Source organism: Chaetodon trifascialis, chromosome 4 (assembly GCF_039877785.1).
Source record: "Chaetodon trifascialis isolate fChaTrf1 chromosome 4, fChaTrf1.hap1, whole genome shotgun sequence".
Classification (NCBI taxonomy): domain Eukaryota; kingdom Metazoa; phylum Chordata; class Actinopteri; order Chaetodontiformes; family Chaetodontidae; genus Chaetodon; species Chaetodon trifascialis.
The window spans coordinates 12,468,725-12,487,802 of NC_092059.1; the positions used below are offsets into that span (position 1 = coordinate 12,468,725).

Here is a 19,078-nt window from a genome sequence, read left to right on the forward strand (position 1 = left end):
TGTGGGGGGCATGCAGTGCTCTGTAAAATTTTTAAGAATGTATTTGGGCTGCCATATTTATGTTTTGTTTATTACAGGTGCCATTCCATGCGTGAGGAGAAACGGCGAAGGGAGGAGGAGGAAAAAGAAGCTCGGAAGAGGGCAGAAGAAGAGGAAAGGAGGAGGAGGGAAGAAGAGGAGGAGGCCAGGAGAAGAGCAGAGGAGGAGGAAGAAAAAAGGAGGAGGATGGAAGAAGAAGAAGCAAGGAGAAGAGCAGAAGAGGAGGAAGCAAAGAGGAGAGCGGAGGAAGAAGAGGCAGCTAGGAAGGAGCTGGAAGCGGAGACAAGAGAGGCGAGCGAGCCTCAAACAAAAGAGGATACCGATATAGAGCTGGTCACAGAGGAGATGCTGGACGACAACCTCCCTGTCCAGGAGACAGAGGAGGAGAGAGGAGAGGAGGACGAAGAGGTTAATACAAGCTCACATACAGAGGAGGAACAGGCCAAGGACGAAGAGCTGGAGGATGGAGAAGTAGATTTGAAGACCAACGGTACCCAGACTGAGGCTGGACCCCAGCTGGATGAGAAAGATGAGGACGAGGACTTGGAGAACCAAACACTAGAAGAGTCAGCTTCAAAACCTGCTCTTCCCTCCAATGCACTTACACCCACATCTCCAGGTGAAGAGTTGGGTGAACAAGCTCCAAGAGATACCTCCCCTCCTTCCAGCGCTGAACTAAAGAGAGCACGAGCCCCAGCTATAAACAAGGGCCCGTCATCCAGGAGCCAGGAGAAGAGAGAGCAGAGGAGACGAAGAGGGCTGGAGCACAACCAGAGAGAGACAGACCGGGCCTTCTCCTCAGCCATTAAGAAGGATGAAACGTCCCCTCCGAAGAACAAAAGCCAGGAGACTCAAAAGCTGAAAGAGCGGGCAGACAGCAAGGAGCTGGACCAGTACACATTTGTGGCCTGGAAAATGAAGGAAGACAAAGGAGGGAAGAAGGACACAAAATCGTCTCCTCCTTCCACCGGTCCTGTTCGTCCGTCTACGTTATCCCTGCAGCTCGCTGACCCTGTGTCTGAGAGAAACGGTCTAGGTGAGGGTGCCGGAGCAGTACACCTGCATCGCCGTCCTGGGGCAATTAAGGAGAAGCCGGAGAAGTGGAGGGGGAGGAGGAGTGATGGAGAAGTCTGTGAGGGCACCAGCCCTCCCCACAACAGGGAGGAATGGAGAAAAAGGAAACCGCTGTATGTTTTCTCTGGCCATATTCTCAGATCAGATCACGTTTTGTCTCTAACAAATGGCAGCTTTCTTTCAACATTGTTTGCTCCATTTGACATCATTTGACATTTTTTCATCTGTTATTCTGCAGGAGTGAAACAGCCTCCTCATCCATTGACAGTTTGTCTCCAAGTTCTGAAGGGGCTGGTGCTATTTCTACCAGAGAGGTATTATAAATTTCCATCTGCTACAGTGTAAAATTGCCTGTTTTAGATGTTTGAATATAAACATTTTATATTGTAAAAAACTGTTTCAGATCTAGTTATTCTGCGCATACTTGATCACTTGTGATTCTGTTCTACAGGTTACTTCCCCCTCAGAAAGCCACAGCGATGGCTCAAAGGGAAGCTCCATTAGAAGGAAACACCAAGATGGTTCTGCTCACCAAGACTCGGCACACTCCATCCCGTCAACACCAGACAGGTACTGCACTGGACTGGCCCATAAATGAGTGGTGGGATGCAGGAAAAAGCATTTTGGCCCATGCAGTTTGTTTGAAAAGGAGATGATTGAGATGTATGAAGCACAGGACAATGTGACCAGTAGGCCAAAACATGCATTCATATCCTTCACAGTAAATCAGCCACAGTTTCATCTTACAACATCTGTTGTAAGAGTCAGACTGTTCATGGGAAAACCCTTCGCCTTGTATAATCAAACTATCCTCAGCTCCTTGTGTGGTGTTCCACTTTCACAGCTGGAAATACCTGATAACTACATTTCAGATAAATGGGTTTATATGCCAAAAATGTACGCTTTCGGCTCAGTCGTTGGGCCCGCGCTCTGTCAGACGAAGGCATCGGGTGGACTGCTTTGTTTTTCATTTGTATTGTTGCTATGGTGACACTGCTGGAGCAGAGCTTAAGTATGTGGTCCTTTTAAAATAGACTCTTTTAGGGTAAATCAGTTTTGATGGTATTTTTAAAAAGTGGACATGTTAGTTATTTACTTAAATGATCTGTTTTCCCTGTTGCCAAGAAACAAAGAGTTACAAACAGGCATGTAATTAAGAACACAAGACAAACCTCACTCTGCTGTTAGGAATGAGTGAGTGAGTTGTGAGATATGACATTGTGAAGCCACACTGAAAACTCCCGTCCCTGTTTCCAGCATCAGTCTACCACTATGAGTTATTTTAGAGCTACACAGCATTTTGGTTTCATTAGGTTTGTGGGTATTCTCCGTGTGTTTCTGTGCCCTGCAGGCCAGGTGGTTTCTTCAGCAAGATTTTGAAAAAACGACCGCACAAAGAGGCCCAGACTCCAGACAACGGAGAACTACCACTCACTCAGTTTCTCAACGACAGGCCAGCAGGAGGGGAAGGTAAATGATACAAGCATGGTACCATTCAGTGTGTCCTTGTCAAGCTTCAGGAGAATGACAGGACTTAATGGAGCATGGAGATTAACGTAATTCCTTTAATTTGAAATGACTAAACTGATTATATTTAAATTTTCAGAGCAGATATTGAGATCAGTGTCTTTTTACTGCCAAACACAAACTGCCCTACAGCTGCTAGAGTGCTGCAGTCCACTTTTATCACACCTCATGGAATGAGAAATGCAAAGAAAACACAGGTGTGTTATCACTATTATTCTCAGGCCTGAACCAATCCTGCTGTTTGCTTTCTGAGAAAATAGTGACCCGTGCTGGATCATGCTCAGTACTAACAGAATAACTTCCCTCTGTGGTACTTATGCCTACTGTACATTCTGCCATAGAGGTTTGAGTTAAGAAAGAAGGCAGAGAAGTGGTCTACATATCATTCACTCACCTTTTCCTCCTACATTCTGTGATGATAAGTATTAAAACATTCTCCCTCCCTTCAGCCCCATCGTCTGGACATCCATCTCGGCCCCTTACCCAGCCTCATGGGGACCGTGCTGGTAAAGGTTTAGGCCGCAACCCCACCATCAAGATCAGTCGTGCCACACGGGTGTCTGAGCAGTGGAACGCCTCGCTAGATCGGGAAATCACCAACGCCAATGAGCTGCGACACCTCGATGAGTTTCTGGGCAACCAGGTGAATGAAAAGCAACCAGATGTTAGATGTTAAAGGAAATCATTTTATCTTATTGACCCATTAAAATATTTTTGCTTTGTGTTCTCTTACAGGTCAATGATTTCCGCTCCAGGGGGAAGTCGCTGTCAGCCACAGAGGCTATCTTTGTTACAGCCACAATGCAGTTCAGAGAGACCATCAAAGCCATGTATTCTCTGCCAGTGAGTCTGTCTGCAGGCACATACAGTGGCTTGCAAAAGTATTCATACCCCGTGAACTTTTCCACATTTTGTCACGTTACAATCACAAACATAAATATATTGTATTGGAATTTTATGTGAAAGACCAACACAAAGTGGCACACAATTGTGAAGTACAAAGAAAATTATACATGATTTTAAATCTTTTTACAAATAAAAAAGTGAAAAGTGCAGTGTGCAAAAGTATTCAGCCCCCCTGAGTCAATACTTTGTGGAACCGCCTTTTGCTGCAATTACAGCTGCAAGTCTTTTGGGGTATGTCTTATTCTGGCAATTTTGTGTTAAAAAGCACAAAGTCATAAGTTGTCTTTCTGGGAGGTTATTCTTACGTCTGCAGACGGACTCATCCTTGCTGCCTCGAGTGAGACGGCAAGAAGAGAGCCTAGAACAGGGGAAGTTGTCAGGTTACATACAATACTTTTTCTTGTAAATAGGACGAGATTACCATCAGAACAATGTCAGCACAATAGGCACGTCATAATGTGTTGTTCAGTCAGGACAATGATCAATCAGCTGATTGATCATTGTCCTGACTGAACAACACATTAGGATGTTCCCTTAATCAGTAGATGAGTACATCTGTGGTGTCATGGTCAGCAGATCAACACATACAGTACATACACCTAATCAAATGGCATTATTAATCATTTGGCTTTAAGGTAGTGAATGCTTACGACTGAGTAAAGAAAAGATGAAATCATTTGGTTCACGATTGAGGAGCAGAGAAGATGAATGGTAAGAATTCCCATTACAGTCTCTACTGGCTTTGCACATCTAGATACTGAAATTTTTGCACATTCTTCTTTGCAAAACAGCTCAAGCTCAGTCAGATTAGATAGAGAGCGTTTGTGAACAGCAGTTTTCAGATCTTGCCACAGATTCTCAATTGGATTTAGGTCTGGACTTTGACTGGGCCATTCTAACACATGAATATGTTCTGTTTTAAACCAGTCCATTGTAGCCCTGGCTTTACATTTAGGGTTGTTGTCCTGCTGGAACGTGAACCTCCGCCCCAGTCTGAAGTCTTTTGCAGACTCCAACAGGTTTTCTTCCAAGATTGCCCTGCATTTGGCTCCATCCATCTTCCCATCAACTCTGACCATCTTGGGGATGGTGTGTTCAGAGTGATGTGCAGTCCGTCACACATAGTGTTTTGCATTTAGGCCAGAAAATTCAATTTTGGTCTCATCTGACCAGAGCACCTTCTTCCACATGTTTGCTGTGTCCCCCACATGGCTTCTGGCAAACTGCAAGCAGATCTTTCTATTTCTGGATACTGGATTGAACAGCACTCCGCGAGATGTTCATAGCCTGGGAAATCTTTTCATAGCCTAACCCTCCTTTAAACTTCTCCACAACTTTATCCCTGACCTGTCTGGTGTGTTCCTTGGACTTCATGATGCTGTCTGCTCCCCAATATTCTCTTAACAAACCTCTGAGGCCATCACAGAATAGCTGTATTTGTACTGAGATTAGATTACACACAGGTGGACAGGTATTTAGTCATTAGGTCAACATTCAGCATTCAGCAATCATCAGGCAACTTCTGAAGGCAGTTGGTTGCACTCAGAGAAAAGGGGGCTGAATACTTTCAGTTTTTTATTTGTAAAAAAAAAATTAAAAAAAAAAATTAAATCATGTATAATTTTCTTTGTACTTCAGAATTGTGAGCCACTTTGTGTTGCTCTTTCACATAAAATTCCAATAAAATATATTTATGTTTGTGGCTGTAACGTGACAAAGTGTGGAAAAGTTCAAGGGGTATGAATACTTTTGCAAGCCACTGTAGCACACACATAATACACACTGGTCTTCCTCACCACCCTCTTCTCCTCCTCATTTTCTCTCCTGTCCTCTGAACTTTACCAGAAACCCACCATTGGCTACAAAGGTCTGATGACAGGCTACCAGAACAAAGTCATCCACCTGGCGGGCGACAAGCAGAAAGGAGAAGTCCAGCTTGTGGTCAACCTCTTCCAGTCGGTGCTGGATGGCTTCATCAGAGGAGAGATGAAGAAGGAGGAGGCTGAGCCTGCAAAGGTGAAACACTGAGAGTCGTTATCATTCAGTCTAATAAGTCCAGATATAAAAGAATATGGTGTATCCATGCTTATGCTCTCTGTGTTTTTCAGCCTGCAAAAGCTCGGAAGAAGAGGAGGAAAAAAGACAAAAGTGTGAGTACGCAAAGCTTCAACTTTTTCCTTGAATCTACATTCATTGTATTTCAACAATGATTTGTAATTTACAATAGATCATGATTTCTAATTGAGTGACTGACTGTCTTGTTAGATGGAGAGCCCCCTGGATCATAGTTTCGTCAACTATCAGGTCAACATTATGCAGTCATGTGACCAGTGTTCTTCTTTCATCTGGGGCATGGAGAAGGCCTATATGTGCAGCTGTGAGTTAACACCACAACACAACTGTTTTTGTTGTGTCTACATTGATTGTATTAATGTTCACATATTAAAAATAAGAAGAAGAAGAAATTAGTTCCTGTGCTCATTCACAATTTACTTTTTATCTTGTTGTACAGATTGCAAAATGGTGTGTCACAAGAAGTGCCTCTGCAGAATAGTCACTGACTGCACCACCTTCTGTGCCAAAAAGGTACGTTTTTATTTATAGAAATGACAGGCCTGGATTAATGATGTGCTTCTGGAGTGATGCTGAGCTTACATGGTTTAGTATAGAGATGTCCTTCTTAAGATAGTCACTGCTCCACTAGACTCAACCATATTTTCACATTAGGTCTGAAACCTGGCACTTTATGTGTGTTTTCTGCCTGTATTCAAAGATAAATGACCATTACAGCACTGGCTCAGCAGATTTAAGCACCTCATTTTAACTAGCTAGAGAAGCACTACCAAAGCCTAGTGAGAGCTGTGATAATGAACGATAATGACAAAATTCAAAAAGACTGATGTAAATTATCCTTTGTGACAATAATACTGAGCAAAGAAAGCTAGTGGAACAGTAGCTAAGGGAGAAGTGGAGCCGGGCCGTGACTCTTTATATTATATTGCATTAATATGTTGAAGTCTTATGTTTAATTTAGTGTAAAGCTCTGGGGAGTTTCGTCATAAAATTCTCTTCATATAAATTCGAACACAGAGCAGGTTATAAGGAGCTATATTTCAAATCAGACGGTGAATTTTATTGCAATAAGGAACGTGTGATCTATTGTGGTGACTTGTGACTGACTGCTGCTGTCACTCTGAAATCACAGAGCGATGAGGAGTCTGGTGGTCAGCACTTCGGGGTGCGAGTGTGTCACCTGGTGAGCGATAAGAACCCGGTACCCATGGTGCTGGAGATGATGCTGGAGCATGTCGAGATGCACGGCCTCTACACCGAGGGCATCTACCGCAAGTCTGGCTCTGCCAACCGCATGAAAGAGCTGCACCAGCGACTCGAAACCGGTGAGACATTTATGAGGAGCTGGGGAACTGTGCAGTTAAACATACATAAACCTGTCATGGCTCCTTTATTGATTTTTTTTTTCTGTTGATGTGTTTAGATCCACACCTGGTCTGCCTTGAAGACTATCCCATCCACACAGTGACGGGCCTGGTGAAACAGTGGTTGCGGGAGCTCCCAGATCCACTCATGACCTTCACACATTACAATGATTTCCTGCATGCAGTAGGTGAGGATGACATTCCCCACCAGGGGGCAGCATTTGACAGTACACAGTGTGTGCTGGTCTTTTCCTTATCTGCTACTGGTGACACTAAAATTAGACATGTAAGGTGGAAACATTGATCAGCTTTGATTAAAATGAAATAGAGGCTTTTTCAAAAATATACTGGACTATTAGTGTTCATGGGGTTCTCATTGATGATGTGTTTTCTTCTCTTGGTAGAACTGCCAGAGAAGCAGGAGCAGCTTCATGCTATATACAAAGTGCTGGAAGAGCTTCCTACAGCAAACTACAACACATTGGAGAGACTCGTCTTCCACCTCGTCAGGTAGAGATTCCCTCATTGTGGCCTTCTTTGGTGGCCGTTTTGTCACCTGACTTGTTTCAAACATACAAATAAATATTCCAATTACCTTAGCGGTTATTTTACAATCTGGATTTTGTACATGGAACTACAACCCTGATTCCAAAATAGTCAAGATGCTGTGTAAAACATAAATAAAACAGAACAGCAACACATTTCAAGCAAGAACAGGTGATAGTATCGTGAATGGGTGTGAAAGGGGCATCCTGGAAAGGCTCAGTTGTTCGCATGCAAGGATGGTGGGATGACTGCAATCTGTTTTATTTCCGTTTTATACAGCCAAACTACATGCTAATATCCTAGTATTCTCTTTCAGGGTGTGTAAAGTGGAGGCTCACAACCGCATGTCTCCCAACTCGTTGGCCATAGTCTTTGCCCCGTGTGTCCTGCGCTGCCCGGACAGCGCTGACCCACTGCTCAGCATGAAGGACGTCGCCAAGACCACCACGTAAGACTGTCATCAAAGCAAACACGGCAAAATCTGCCTTTAGCTTTTCCACGATATAAACGAACCCATTATTCTGTCGTTCATAGTTAATATCACATACATAAGACGTGAATAAGCTGTAAATCTGCACGCACTGTTCTTGTCGTTCCCTCCTCCGCCGTAGGTGTCTGGAGATGCTCATCAATGAACAGATCCGGCGCTACAACGAGAAGATGGAGGAGATCGAGCAGCTGGAGTACGCTGAGGCTCTGGCTGTCAACCAGCTCAAACTAAAGAGACAGAACACGGTGAGAACACTGGATCACCTGCGTTCGATTTAGTGTGGTTTCATTACCATGGCAAGAACATCAAGTTTTAGACCGTTGTTCAGCCTCACGCCTGAACGCAGAGGGAAGAAATTTGATCATTTATATCCTGTTATATCACACACTCAATAAACTTTACAAGATGGTAACATTTACAGCATTGTAGCCCAGAGTCAGACGCTGTTGTTCTTAGGTCACATGGGTAACATGGCCGATGTTCCTTGTCTCTCTTTAGCACTTCTGGCATTTACCTCTCAGGTTCTCAGCTCCTTACAAAGGAGTGGTGGTATGTATGACTGAGTTCTCCTGGTACAGTAGATCTAGTATTTGTAGTGTGTAGTAGGGTGCCATGTGCCTGTGCATGGCATGTAAGATGTGGGTGACGCTCTGGCTGTTTTGAGTTTTGTTTTTTTTTTCTCCTTTTTCTCCTTTACTCTTCCGTACTAACTGGTAGTAGTTTGCATGTCGCTGTTTGCCATTATTCTTGCTCTCTTCATGAGAGGACAAGATGGTTCTGGGATGGTGTCACATTGAAGGAAATAGTGTGACTTGCAGAGTTTAAGGTTTATCATGCTTTTTTTTTCTGTGTGTTCCTCTGTTATTCCATTTTTCTTTGAAAGAAGACCACAAATGTGACAGTCATCTTATATTTTGGAGGTTTCTGGATTGTGGTGTCCTGGCTGTTTGCGTATGGAAACCCCTTTCAGTACTGTTTGAAAGGGTGGATTCAATGTATTTACTTGCTTCTTTTGTATCACAGCATTTATTTTTTCCCACCGATAAGCTCTTCTGTTTCACAGATGATGTGCGGATGCATGAACCATCTGGCCTCTTGTCTTTTCCTCACTAACAAGATCAGTTTCAGTTTGGGATGTGCAGTGTGTTATTTTGAGGCCATTTATGTTCATTGTGTAATTATTATATGAATAATTCAATTTATATAGTAATTACATGATGCACATTTTTAAGTGGTTTTGGCTGAGGTATCATTGTGTGATGTCTCCTCTGCAGGTGCACGAGAAAGTCAGTTCTGATCTCAGTGTGGTCCCTGAAAACGAGCCTCTGGACTCAGACACAGAGGCTGAGAAGAACCTGGTGGAGCGCATCAAGTCCATCAAACAGGAGAAGTAAGGATGCATCCTGTGTTACTTCTGTGTCCAGCTTAGCGTAGCATCCCTCTCCGGTCGCTCATTTCTCTGATGTATCCTCGTCATCTGTTTCTCCGCAGAGAGGATCTGGCCTGCCGACTGCCAGAGATGGAGCAGCCTGGTTCAGACCAGGAGAACCTGGACTCTGAAGCCTCTCTGAGCTCTGAGAGTCTGCTGGACGAGCAGCAGCGCTCTTCTGTTCACGGCTCAGAGCCTGAAGGTCAGTATTGACGGACAGTCCGGTCTTTCCTTCCTTCTACCTGTTTCTCTCACTCACCTGTGGGTTTCTGACCAGACCACGGGGCCGCTGGGTTGGGCCCTTCCTGTCTTTTGTGGTGCAGGTCTGGACCAGTGATGGTGATGGGCTGTGACGTCTGCTCTGTAACAAAGCAGGTTGGAGGAACAGCAACCGTGTTTGTGTGTTTTTGTGTGTGTGTGTTTGTGTGCATACGTCTGCACACCCATGTATGCATGTAAATGCATGTGCGGCACAGAAGCATGCTCAAACGTAATCCAAATTAATTAATTGAACATTTGGCACGTGTCCAATCAAATGCTTGCCTAATTGTGCCTCACTGAACATACATTTTCGTAGATAACATGGTTGCATGATCTTCCATTGGTCTTCACCCTTTCAGGATTGTGGTGTGAAGTAGCTTTGAGCAAAACGTGTATCTCCTACTTCCTCAACTCCTCTGTTCTCCTCCATCTCTTCCAGGACGAGGTGGCGCCCAGCTGAGGAGATGCAAGCCAGTTTGTCCACCCAAACCACCAGACCTGGCCCAGCGAGTGGTCCCTGGCGGACGTGTCTCGCTGCCCAACCTCACCCCTGCTAGCTCCACCTCCTCTGTGTTCAGCTGCGCCTCCTCGACCTCTGAATCCTCCAACATCACCTTCAGGCATCCGCTGCAACGTCGCAATCCCGTCATCCCACACACAGTTAAACTCCCCCCAGGCGTCCTGTCCCAGTCTGCAGCGTCCAGCTCGGCGGAGACTCACATCCCTCCTGGAAATCCAGGGATAAACTACGTCAGGAGAAGAGAGCAGCCCGGCCGTCGTAAAGGCAGCACCCAGTCCCTCTACATCGACAGCCCAGAGTGTGACCTCTTGATGCATTTCTCCTCCTGCCCTCCCTCCACTTCCTCCTCCTCCACCTCCATCTCCATGGTAATGCCCTCTCCCCAGCACCAGCACCGCGATACACAAGCACCGACAGGCCAGAGACGTTTTTCTGATCCAGACATACCTTATATGGACGATGACGTCTGACTAGGACAGAACAGAAAAGAGGGTGAAGCAGATTATGGACAACCACCTCAGAGTAGACAACAGGAAATGAATAAAAATGATAGACAGTTGCTACAAATGGCAGTGATGGATGGAAGAAAGCCAAGAATCAAGAATCACAGCAGAGGAACATGATCTGAACATGTGAATGAACAGTGGATCTACAAACGAGTGACACAAAATGGAGGCTGTTAGAGTTGCTGTCATCAGTGAGAACCAATCAAGGAACTACAAATGTGTCTAAAGTCTTGTTGTCCTCTGACAGTCAAAATAACCAGACAGGATGTTGCCAAGCACCTTTTCTACCATTTTAATATATATACTGTGGTGACTGTTGATGACTCGGTTGGGACAGAGGCGTGTTTTTCTCCAGCCTCGTAACGATGAACCAGCAGGTTTTCTTTCTCCCTTTTTTTTTCTTTAAACATTTGTGCTAATTCAAGGAAATATTGCAGGTTCCAGCCGCACTTTTCATTTCTTAGTTCTCCTAATGAGCGAAACATGCTCGCAGAAATGTTAGCTAGTGCCTTGGTAATGTACAGTGAGTTGACAAATTCATTTCATTTCTCATGTTATGTTATGGACAGTGTTGCAGAGAGTGGGAGGGATGATTATTTGGGATAAAGAGAGGGTACCTTTGTCTGAGACTTTTGTGTAATTTTACTGAACCGACATGAGACATGTTTGAAACAAGGACCTACCATAAACATGCACATTCTGACCGTTGTACAGGTGCCTCGTCACAACAGCTGCGATGGACAACGCCATCTTTCCACCTTTACCCTCTATCTACTGCACAACAAACCCCAGATAGGAAGTCATTTCCTCACATAGTAAAGGGAAATGGGAGCAGCACACGCCACTTTTTTCCTTTTGAAACAACAAAAACACGAACCCAGCCTTGATGCAACAGCCGTGCCACGATGTCTTTAAAGCCCTCAAGTCCTTGAACTCACCTTATCCTTTCCTAAAAATGAACTTGGCTTCACTCAGCTGTACCGTGCCTGCCATTCAAAGTAAACACAATGAGCAGGTTCTGCTGAAGCACAGATTTGGTCAACTTTGTATGAAATGTAATACTAATGTTTCTCTTTGACTGCTGTTGAATGATGTCTGTTAGTTTGTCTGTATTATGAGGACGATGTTCTGTTGTGTAATGTGTAACAGAGAGTGTATGGTTGGGACTGAATGACGTGAACTGTAATGGTTATTAGTATTAACATGACAATACAGAACGTGATGCTTGTAACACCTGCTGCTGTGTGTTTTCATCAGGCTCAGTCAAAAAGTTTCTCAGTGTTACATAACAAAACTTTAAAAGTAGACGATGAAGAAAATGTGATTTTCTTTTTTTAAGTTAAGAGGAATATGCAGACGGTGTCCTGTTTTCATCTAAACTATGAACTACGAGAGTTCATCATAAGTTCTCTGTAAATTAGTCTCAAAAATGCTTAAGACACACTCAGCCAATCGACACAAACATTTTGATGAGAAATATGAATTTAGAGAATAACATTTTCACAAATTAATGAATAACGAATGCATGTGCTTAAATTTTTAGATTTAGCCACAAGAGCAGCACCTGAATGCTACAGCTGCATCTCTGTTTCAAGTGGGAAAAGCTGGATAAGTTTCTCTGTCCCACAGGAAGTCCTTAATAGTCGCATAAATGGTGTTATTGAAAGTGTTGATAAGTCGAACAGTTGCTTTGAATCAAAAGAAATAACCACAGGATGAAAGTCCTCCCTGTTTGACATTCATTCTGTGGTCACAAGTTTCTCATGTGACAGATCGTGACAGATTACATCAGAATGTTTCTTTATAAAAAGGATATTGTGATATTAACTCTGGCCTAAACTAAAGTTTTGGTTGTTGAAATTAAAACTTTCACTGTCGCCTGTGAAGTTGCAGCAATGACTCGATAAACCTGAGGCTCAAAGGTAAGTAGAGAGCTGTGTTTTAACAGGACACAAAGATTATAAAAAACTTCCTCTCTACATGGAATTACAACCATCAAGCCTGTCTGTTGTACTAATTATGATGCTCAGCTTTTACAATATCACGCCTCCCTTCAGGATTAACAGGTAAAAATGAGTGATCAGTTTACATTTTGTCATACTAATACACCACCAACTTTTTTTTTTTTCTTTCTCCATCCAAAGTAAACATTTTCTAAGTGATATAATGAAATAAGGTCATACCCAGCAGGAAATGGCTTAACAAAATCTCAGGTCAGGTATGTGAGTTCTTCGTTTCACACCCAGATATCTTTATTATATTTACATAGTTGTTTTAAATGACTCGGGCTGATTAAAGCTCAACTCAGATTCACTGGAATTCATTCACTGATAACAGCATTGAAGGTAGCTGTGTCAAGAGTGAACTGTCAGTCAAAACAAGTCCAGATTAGAGGTCTAATAAGGACAAATGATTGAAATCGCCTGTGTGCAGGGAAGGTAGTTATTGGTACAATAGCACTTCCAAAAGAAATTTAAAAAAAATACTTCACCTACCTAGCAGTGCACATATAAAATAGATAACAATAAAGTACATGCAATACATAACTGGAATTTAATACCAACATGTCATTAAATAATCTAACTTCAATATGGTGGTGAATAAAAGCACAAAAACATGAGCTCGGGTCAGTCATTGAGCATGTAAGTCACAGTTAAGTTTTGATGTACGTTAACTTTAAAAAGTTTTCTTTTTAACGGAGAAAAATGTGTTACCGGGGTAATTTTAGTTTACATGTATACAACAACGCTATAAACCTCATCAACATATAAATATAGGCTAAAACCTTTGGATTAATTATTACTTCGTTTAAGATTAAAGCTAACGTTAGTTAGCCAGCCTACCGTGACGCTCCGCCCATTTCCGCGTCGAGTAAAATGACGCCACGATGACGTCATTATGCTTCGACGGTGTGTCAGACTTCAAACATGGCTTCCAGATTAGAAATCAATTTTATCCGGTTATTGTCTCGCTGTGAATCTATAGCGTCGGAGAAACGAGGAGAAACTGAATGGAGATTAGAAAAGGTGAGACGAAATCAACATGGAGTGTTTTTTAACGCTCAGCGCCGTTTTTCTCTGACCTTCATTAGCTCAAGTTAGCATGACTGTTGTTGTTGTTAGCTGCAGCTCGGTCTGTTAGCCACGTCGTCACTGAAACCAGTGACAGGATTTTCTCAGCTGGTACCGGTCAGCGATATTTTCCTCTGCGACACATTAAAACATTTCACCAGCGTGCAGTTGCTTTGCAGATCTTAAGCTTTGCTTAATTAGCTTACTATAGGCAGATATAAGTTAGCGTTAGCGTTACTTCTCAACCAACGATACTAAACGTTACACAGTGTGTTTCACCTGCATACCGCATTAAAATCACCCAGAAATTATAAATTCATCTGAATATATATATATAACAAACAATATAGAAGTGCTTGTTTTACTGTGATTAAAGTAGATTTCACAGTAAAAAAAATAATAATAAATCCTTAGACTGTAGACCACAGCTTACAATTTCATATAAACTCAGTTTCCAGTTTATTAGGTACACCTGTCTTACAATAGTGCAGTGTAATACAGTGAAACTGTCCTAGAGAGGCGTTCATGGTCACTTTGGGGGCTGTAGTTTGCAGTAAAGCCTCCAGATTGACCACAGAGGTGATTCAACACCTCTCCAATACACTTTCCACTAAAACTGGGCGTTTCATTCATTCATGTATTTCATATCATAGTCAGAGGTTTGTGTTTTCTCTCCTCTAGTATGTTGCTGCCCTGGAGGAGATGTTGGTGGCTCTGAGGAAAAGTCAGAGGTAACGTCACTCAACCCCAATCTTCATGTTTCAATAGTTTTTACTATTGACAGATAAGTGGCTTTACGCACATGTTACACGTACTGTGAAATCCTTTGAACGCTTTCAAACCGCTCGATCTTCTGATGCAAGGTTTCACAAACACCCTGTTTTTTTCTAATGTTTTTGAACATAACATCTGTCTCATTGCTCACCCCAGTATTGTTATTCATTATGTTTAGTAACAACTTGTGTCTTTTCAGCAAACCCACACCAGAAGTACTGACTGAATACACTAGAAAAGTCGATTTTCTGAAAGGACTTCTAGAGGCAGAGAAACTGGTCAGAGACAGTATTTGACAAATTCATCACTTTCAACATCATTTTCCATATTGTGCATTTTCTGTTTCTCCTGTTCAGTTTTCTGATCTCATGTCTCCCTCCTTCTCACTCACAGTCTTCACCGACAGAAAAAGCTTTAGCCAATCAGTTCCTTGCACCTGGGCGAACACCCACAATAGCCAATGAGAGGATGCCCGCCACTAAAACTGTCCACATGCAGACGAAGGCCCGGTGTACAGGGGAGATGAGGGACGAGCTGCTCGGCACGGTAGGGTGAACTCAAACGCAGGCTAGTCGAGATGAAACGTAGGCAGTTCACTCCTGAGCATCACCACACCGTAGAAAAAAGAGCTGATGGAGGACATCTGCATTGGATTGCTCACAGCTGTTGCATTACTGAGTCCAGATCATTGTCCATTTACAGCTGGTTTAGTTCCTACACCAGACTGTATTCTGGCTTTCAATTAATGTTGTCAGATTTGAGGTTTTTTGAGGAAAGAAAAATACTAATAAATACATTTTCTTCTTTGGTTTCTTTACAGGGGTTGTCAGGCAAAGGTAAGAGATATTTTTGGAATTCAAAGGCATCTTAAACTCAGCATCTGGATTAAAAAATGCTATTTCATGTTGAATGCACAGTATGTCATTTTTGCCTCTAGAGGTCTGTCAGTCAACACGATATAGTTTGATGGCCTCGTGAAGTAACATTCACAGTCGAGGTCATGTATTATAGTTTTATTCACTTTACTTTTAGTCACATTTGCCTCTCTGACGTATAATCTAGTGTTGAATAAAATGATGATTTCTCTGGATTTGAACATTGTTGGAAACATTTGAGATAATGCAAGTACACAACCCAACAACATATATAACATGGATCTAGTTGTTTTCAGACATTTTAACGTGGAAATGTTATATATTGTGCATTTAAACATGCTAGTCTTCTGATTGAGAGTGATATTTTAGGACGGTGGTGTTCTCCTTTCCTCTCTATAGGCACGTCGGAAACAGACTTGCGGAACAGAAGGTAAAGCTGTTCAGTTTTTCTGGTCTCTTGTCTGAGCTAATGTCCACTACACTGCATTTATATAGATGTAACGCTGTAACAAGCAGTGATGGCTTCTGTAAACATCAGGCTTCACCTTCTTCATCTGTGTCTGTGTGTCATTATCATCATGATCCCTGCTAAACGCTTTAAAAAGGCAGCCACCCTGGGAGCATTATTTCTCCCTTTTTTTCATGGCAGCGGATAAGAGCCTCAGCTCCGTGCCTGCAGTAAAATAAAAACGTTAATCAGACTTTCTGCGCAGAGGTCTTCCTCTGGATGAGCGTCAGTCTGCTGCAGAGCTGGAGGCCGTCCTGCAGCACCACCACAACCTGCAGGAGAAGCTGGCAGAGGACATGCTGAACCTGGCCAGAAATTTGAAGAACAACACCCTGGCAGCACAGAACATCATCAAACAGGACAACCAGGTAGCTGGATGGACACTTTACAGCATCAGGGTTGAAATGTGAAACGTTTACCCACAAAGAGGAAATGTCACCAGCCCAAATAAGGACACCCTGTCTGTCTTCAGCACTGTTTCATTTATAGACCCCAAGTTCAACAGAGACGAGAATAGATGAGATAAGACGGTAAATAAGCTTGTTTATGGGAACTAATGGTTAATCCATCGTCCAAGCAGAGGAACAGATGTTTACAAGCTTCTGCTGTGTGATGAGCCACTGTCGTTCTTATTATCATTATGTTAAAGAGGATGTTTTGTTAAAAAGTTCCAGGTGACTGTTACTGATGAAGGCCAGATGAGGTAGAAGCACGTGGGTCTGTCGATGGTTCATTTCTTTCATTCCTCACCTGCATGTCAGACTCTACCATGAACGGACCAAATAGGTTTTTAGATTTCACATCTTTATTTTCTGTTTCTGTCTCTTTAAACATTTTCCTCCTCCTGGTGCCACGTCTGAGCTAATTCTGTCCGCAGGTGGGAAGCATTAGACAAATAACATTCACAGCCAACCCGCAAACCCTCTGCATGAAAACCAGTCTGTGTATCTCCATGTGCACGTCATCAGCTGCCTGTTCCTGTCCCTCGCAGACTCTGAGCCAGTCGATGCGTCAGGCAGACCTGAACTTTGAGAAGCTGAAGACGGAGTCGGAGCGGTTGGAGCAGCACACCAAGAAGTCCGTCAACTGGCTGCTGTGGCTGATGCTCATCCTGGTCTCCTTCACCTTCATCAGCATGATCCTCTTCATCAGAATCTTCCCCAGACTCCGATGATGAGCGCCCACGGTCCCGAACTCTTAGTCCCCCATCCTGCTGTGTTTACACAGGCCTCATAGATCTCTACAGCATGTCTGTGTGTGTGGCACAGATCACAGTGGTCAGAAGCAGAGCGCCTCCGTTCGATGGACCGAAACACTTGCACTTTTGAAGCTGACCGTTTAAAATGTGGTTTGAAGCATCAGTATTCCTTTTTTTTAAGCAGAGCAGAGCACGAAAGGAGACGAGGAGCTTCTTGTCTTAATGCCCGGACGGCAGGGACCGAGCCTTAATTATTTGAATCCCTCATCAGGTCGGCGAGCAGCCGCTCACTACATGTATGTACTTTGTCATTTAGTGTGACCAAAGTCATCTTTTGTAGAACTTTTTTTTTTTCTTGTCCACATCTGAAAGAGCTCATGAACCGTCCTCCATCTACTATATGCTTTATTTGCCACAGTTCCAACACTATATTGAATTAATTGAATACTGAATATAAAAAAATCTGGCTTATGAATTAACTGTGGACATGCAAATACTCAAACCTTTACTTTAACTGCTCCTCTTTAGCATTTATAAGCACTATATAAATGTTTAATAGATAGTTTATAATGCACTTTAACTGCTCCTATGAAGACATGAAGGTAAACGGTGCATGTAGAGAGCAAAAGAGGCTGAACACACAAGCTGAAATGCAGTTTCAGAGCCCATCGGCAATCGTCTGGTGACAGTTAATAGCGACTTTAAAGTGTGTTATTATTTATTAAATGTTTCTGTAGGGCTCATAGATGCTAATAAAGGGGTTAAAGTGAAGTGCTCGCAATGGTCTCACCAAAATGAAACATTATAACAGATTACAAACCAGATTTCAAACATCAGTGTTTGCAGACTTGTCCAGCTTCATGCTGTCAGATGTCTTTTTTTAGTCCTCATATGTCCAATATCCTCAGTTCTGTTTATTTGTGGTGAGTCTGTATGTTTTGGTGGATGATTCAGTGGATGATATTTGTCATGTTGGTGATGAGGCTGCTGATGAAGTAAGAGTTTGTTTTTCATGACTGTCACGACTGTAACCCCACAGAGCCGCTCACATCATCGACGGCGGCGGCAGCTGCGTGTGTTTAGGATCGCAAGTAATCAATTCCAGAAAGTATGAAGAAGCTGAATCACGGCCATCTTCTTTAATTGTTTTGGCTTAATAGTTGTGAGTGCTGTATGTGTGTTGTGGGAGCTGTGTGTGCGACCTCCTCATTCACTAAAATGCCAAACTGCGCCCTCTGTCGTTCAGAGAATGACTGATGCAGTGACTTCACGTGGCCAGTGTGTGGCACTCCTATCCTTTGAATATGAGCATAGAATGACCTCCATGACCCCAATGGCCTGATCAAGCCGTGAATCCTAAATTAACACCACTACTCATTTAGACATGATCTGAGCATTGAAGTATGGCTAAATAAAGGCAGTTGGCCACAGAAAAAGCACACAGCGACCATATGTGACTCTGTGCGTTTGTCCGCTTTTGCTCCAGCTTCATTTAGCTTGATGACATTTGGCAATCGCTGCTCCAAAACTGTACTTTCGATGCGAGCGGACACGCTGGGAAAAGCTTCTAACAGGTTAACATTCCTGCTGTGTTGTCGGTCTGACTGTCATCTGAGGCCCGTGGAGCTGGCTGGCATGCCCAGGCTTGCAGCTCTGCCCCCTGGCCCTTCCTCTCTCCCCCTCTCCCTGGCTGCTGCCCCACCTCACGGCTGGCTGGCTGGGCCGGGACCTGGCCTACCGTGTATTTTAGGATCCCTGGGGGGTATTTGGCCTGCTGGAAGCCGAGGTATGCGGGCCACCAGGAGACCAAATGAGGTTGTGTCACTGCAGAGGATCGTCATCCCTCAGTTTAATCACAGCTGTTTGCGCCTCCGTTCTCAGGCCTGCGTGATCTCTGAGGCTGCAGCTCTGCTTTTG

At 43.4% G+C, this 19,078-nt stretch overlaps 2 protein-coding genes across 8 annotated transcripts in view; both read left to right on the forward strand.

Annotated features, from left to right (window-relative positions):
- LOC139329873 (myosin IXB) overlaps positions 1-12,134 on the forward strand; it is a 56,371-nt gene extending 44,237 nt beyond the window's left edge. For 4 of the 7 annotated variants that reach the window (XM_070960470.1, XM_070960465.1, XM_070960464.1 and 1 more), the window contains 19 exons: positions 78-1,226; positions 1,352-1,427; positions 1,565-1,683; positions 2,465-2,583; positions 3,090-3,283; positions 3,376-3,483; positions 5,392-5,562; positions 5,655-5,696; positions 5,812-5,923; positions 6,059-6,132; positions 6,752-6,944; positions 7,043-7,171; positions 7,388-7,493; positions 7,846-7,977; positions 8,141-8,264; positions 8,518-8,568; positions 9,294-9,409; positions 9,511-9,650; positions 10,149-12,134. In XM_070960470.1, the coding sequence (XP_070816571.1) occupies positions 78-1,226; positions 1,352-1,427; positions 1,565-1,683; positions 2,465-2,583; positions 3,090-3,283; positions 3,376-3,483; positions 5,392-5,562; positions 5,655-5,696; positions 5,812-5,923; positions 6,059-6,132; positions 6,752-6,944; positions 7,043-7,171; positions 7,388-7,493; positions 7,846-7,977; positions 8,141-8,264; positions 8,518-8,568; positions 9,294-9,409; positions 9,511-9,650; positions 10,149-10,699 (3,706 nt within the window). In that variant the 3' untranslated portion in view covers positions 10,700-12,134. Of the gene's footprint in view, positions 1-77; positions 1,227-1,351; positions 1,428-1,564; positions 1,684-2,464; positions 2,584-3,089; positions 3,284-3,375; positions 3,484-5,391; positions 5,563-5,654; positions 5,697-5,811; positions 5,924-6,058; positions 6,133-6,751; positions 6,945-7,042; positions 7,172-7,387; positions 7,494-7,845; positions 7,978-8,140; positions 8,265-8,517; positions 8,569-9,293; positions 9,410-9,510; positions 9,651-9,771; positions 9,824-10,148 lie in introns of all 7 variants that reach the window. The other 3 variants (XM_070960471.1, XM_070960466.1, XM_070960469.1) reach the window with 2 other exon arrangements.
- Positions 12,135-13,652: 1,518 nt separating this feature from the next.
- On the forward strand, positions 13,653-18,608 carry use1 (unconventional SNARE in the ER 1 homolog (S. cerevisiae)). The gene is made up of 8 exons (XM_070961817.1): positions 13,653-13,761; positions 14,488-14,537; positions 14,780-14,858; positions 14,974-15,126; positions 15,401-15,416; positions 15,855-15,885; positions 16,169-16,331; positions 16,955-18,608. Exons 1-8 carry the CDS (start codon positions 13,663-13,665, stop codon positions 17,135-17,137), a joined length of 774 nt encoding a protein of 257 aa, XP_070817918.1. The 5' UTR covers positions 13,653-13,662; the 3' UTR covers positions 17,138-18,608.
- Positions 18,609-19,078: the final 470 nt, after the last annotated feature.

What these genes read in the sequence shown, in the direction of transcription:
- use1 (XM_070961817.1), top strand. Translation starts at nt 13,663, where the DNA reads ATGGCTTCCAGATTAGAAATCAATTTTATCCGGTTATTGTCTCGCTGT. An exon ending in CTGAATGGAGATTAGAAAAG is followed by an intron (nt 13,762 to 14,487) that starts GTGAGACGAAAT and finishes TCTCTCCTCTAG; the next exon opens with TATGTTGCTGCCCTGGAGGA. An exon ending in ACAGACTTGCGGAACAGAAG is followed by an intron (nt 15,886 to 16,168) that starts GTAAAGCTGTTC and finishes CTTTCTGCGCAG; the next exon opens with AGGTCTTCCTCTGGATGAGC.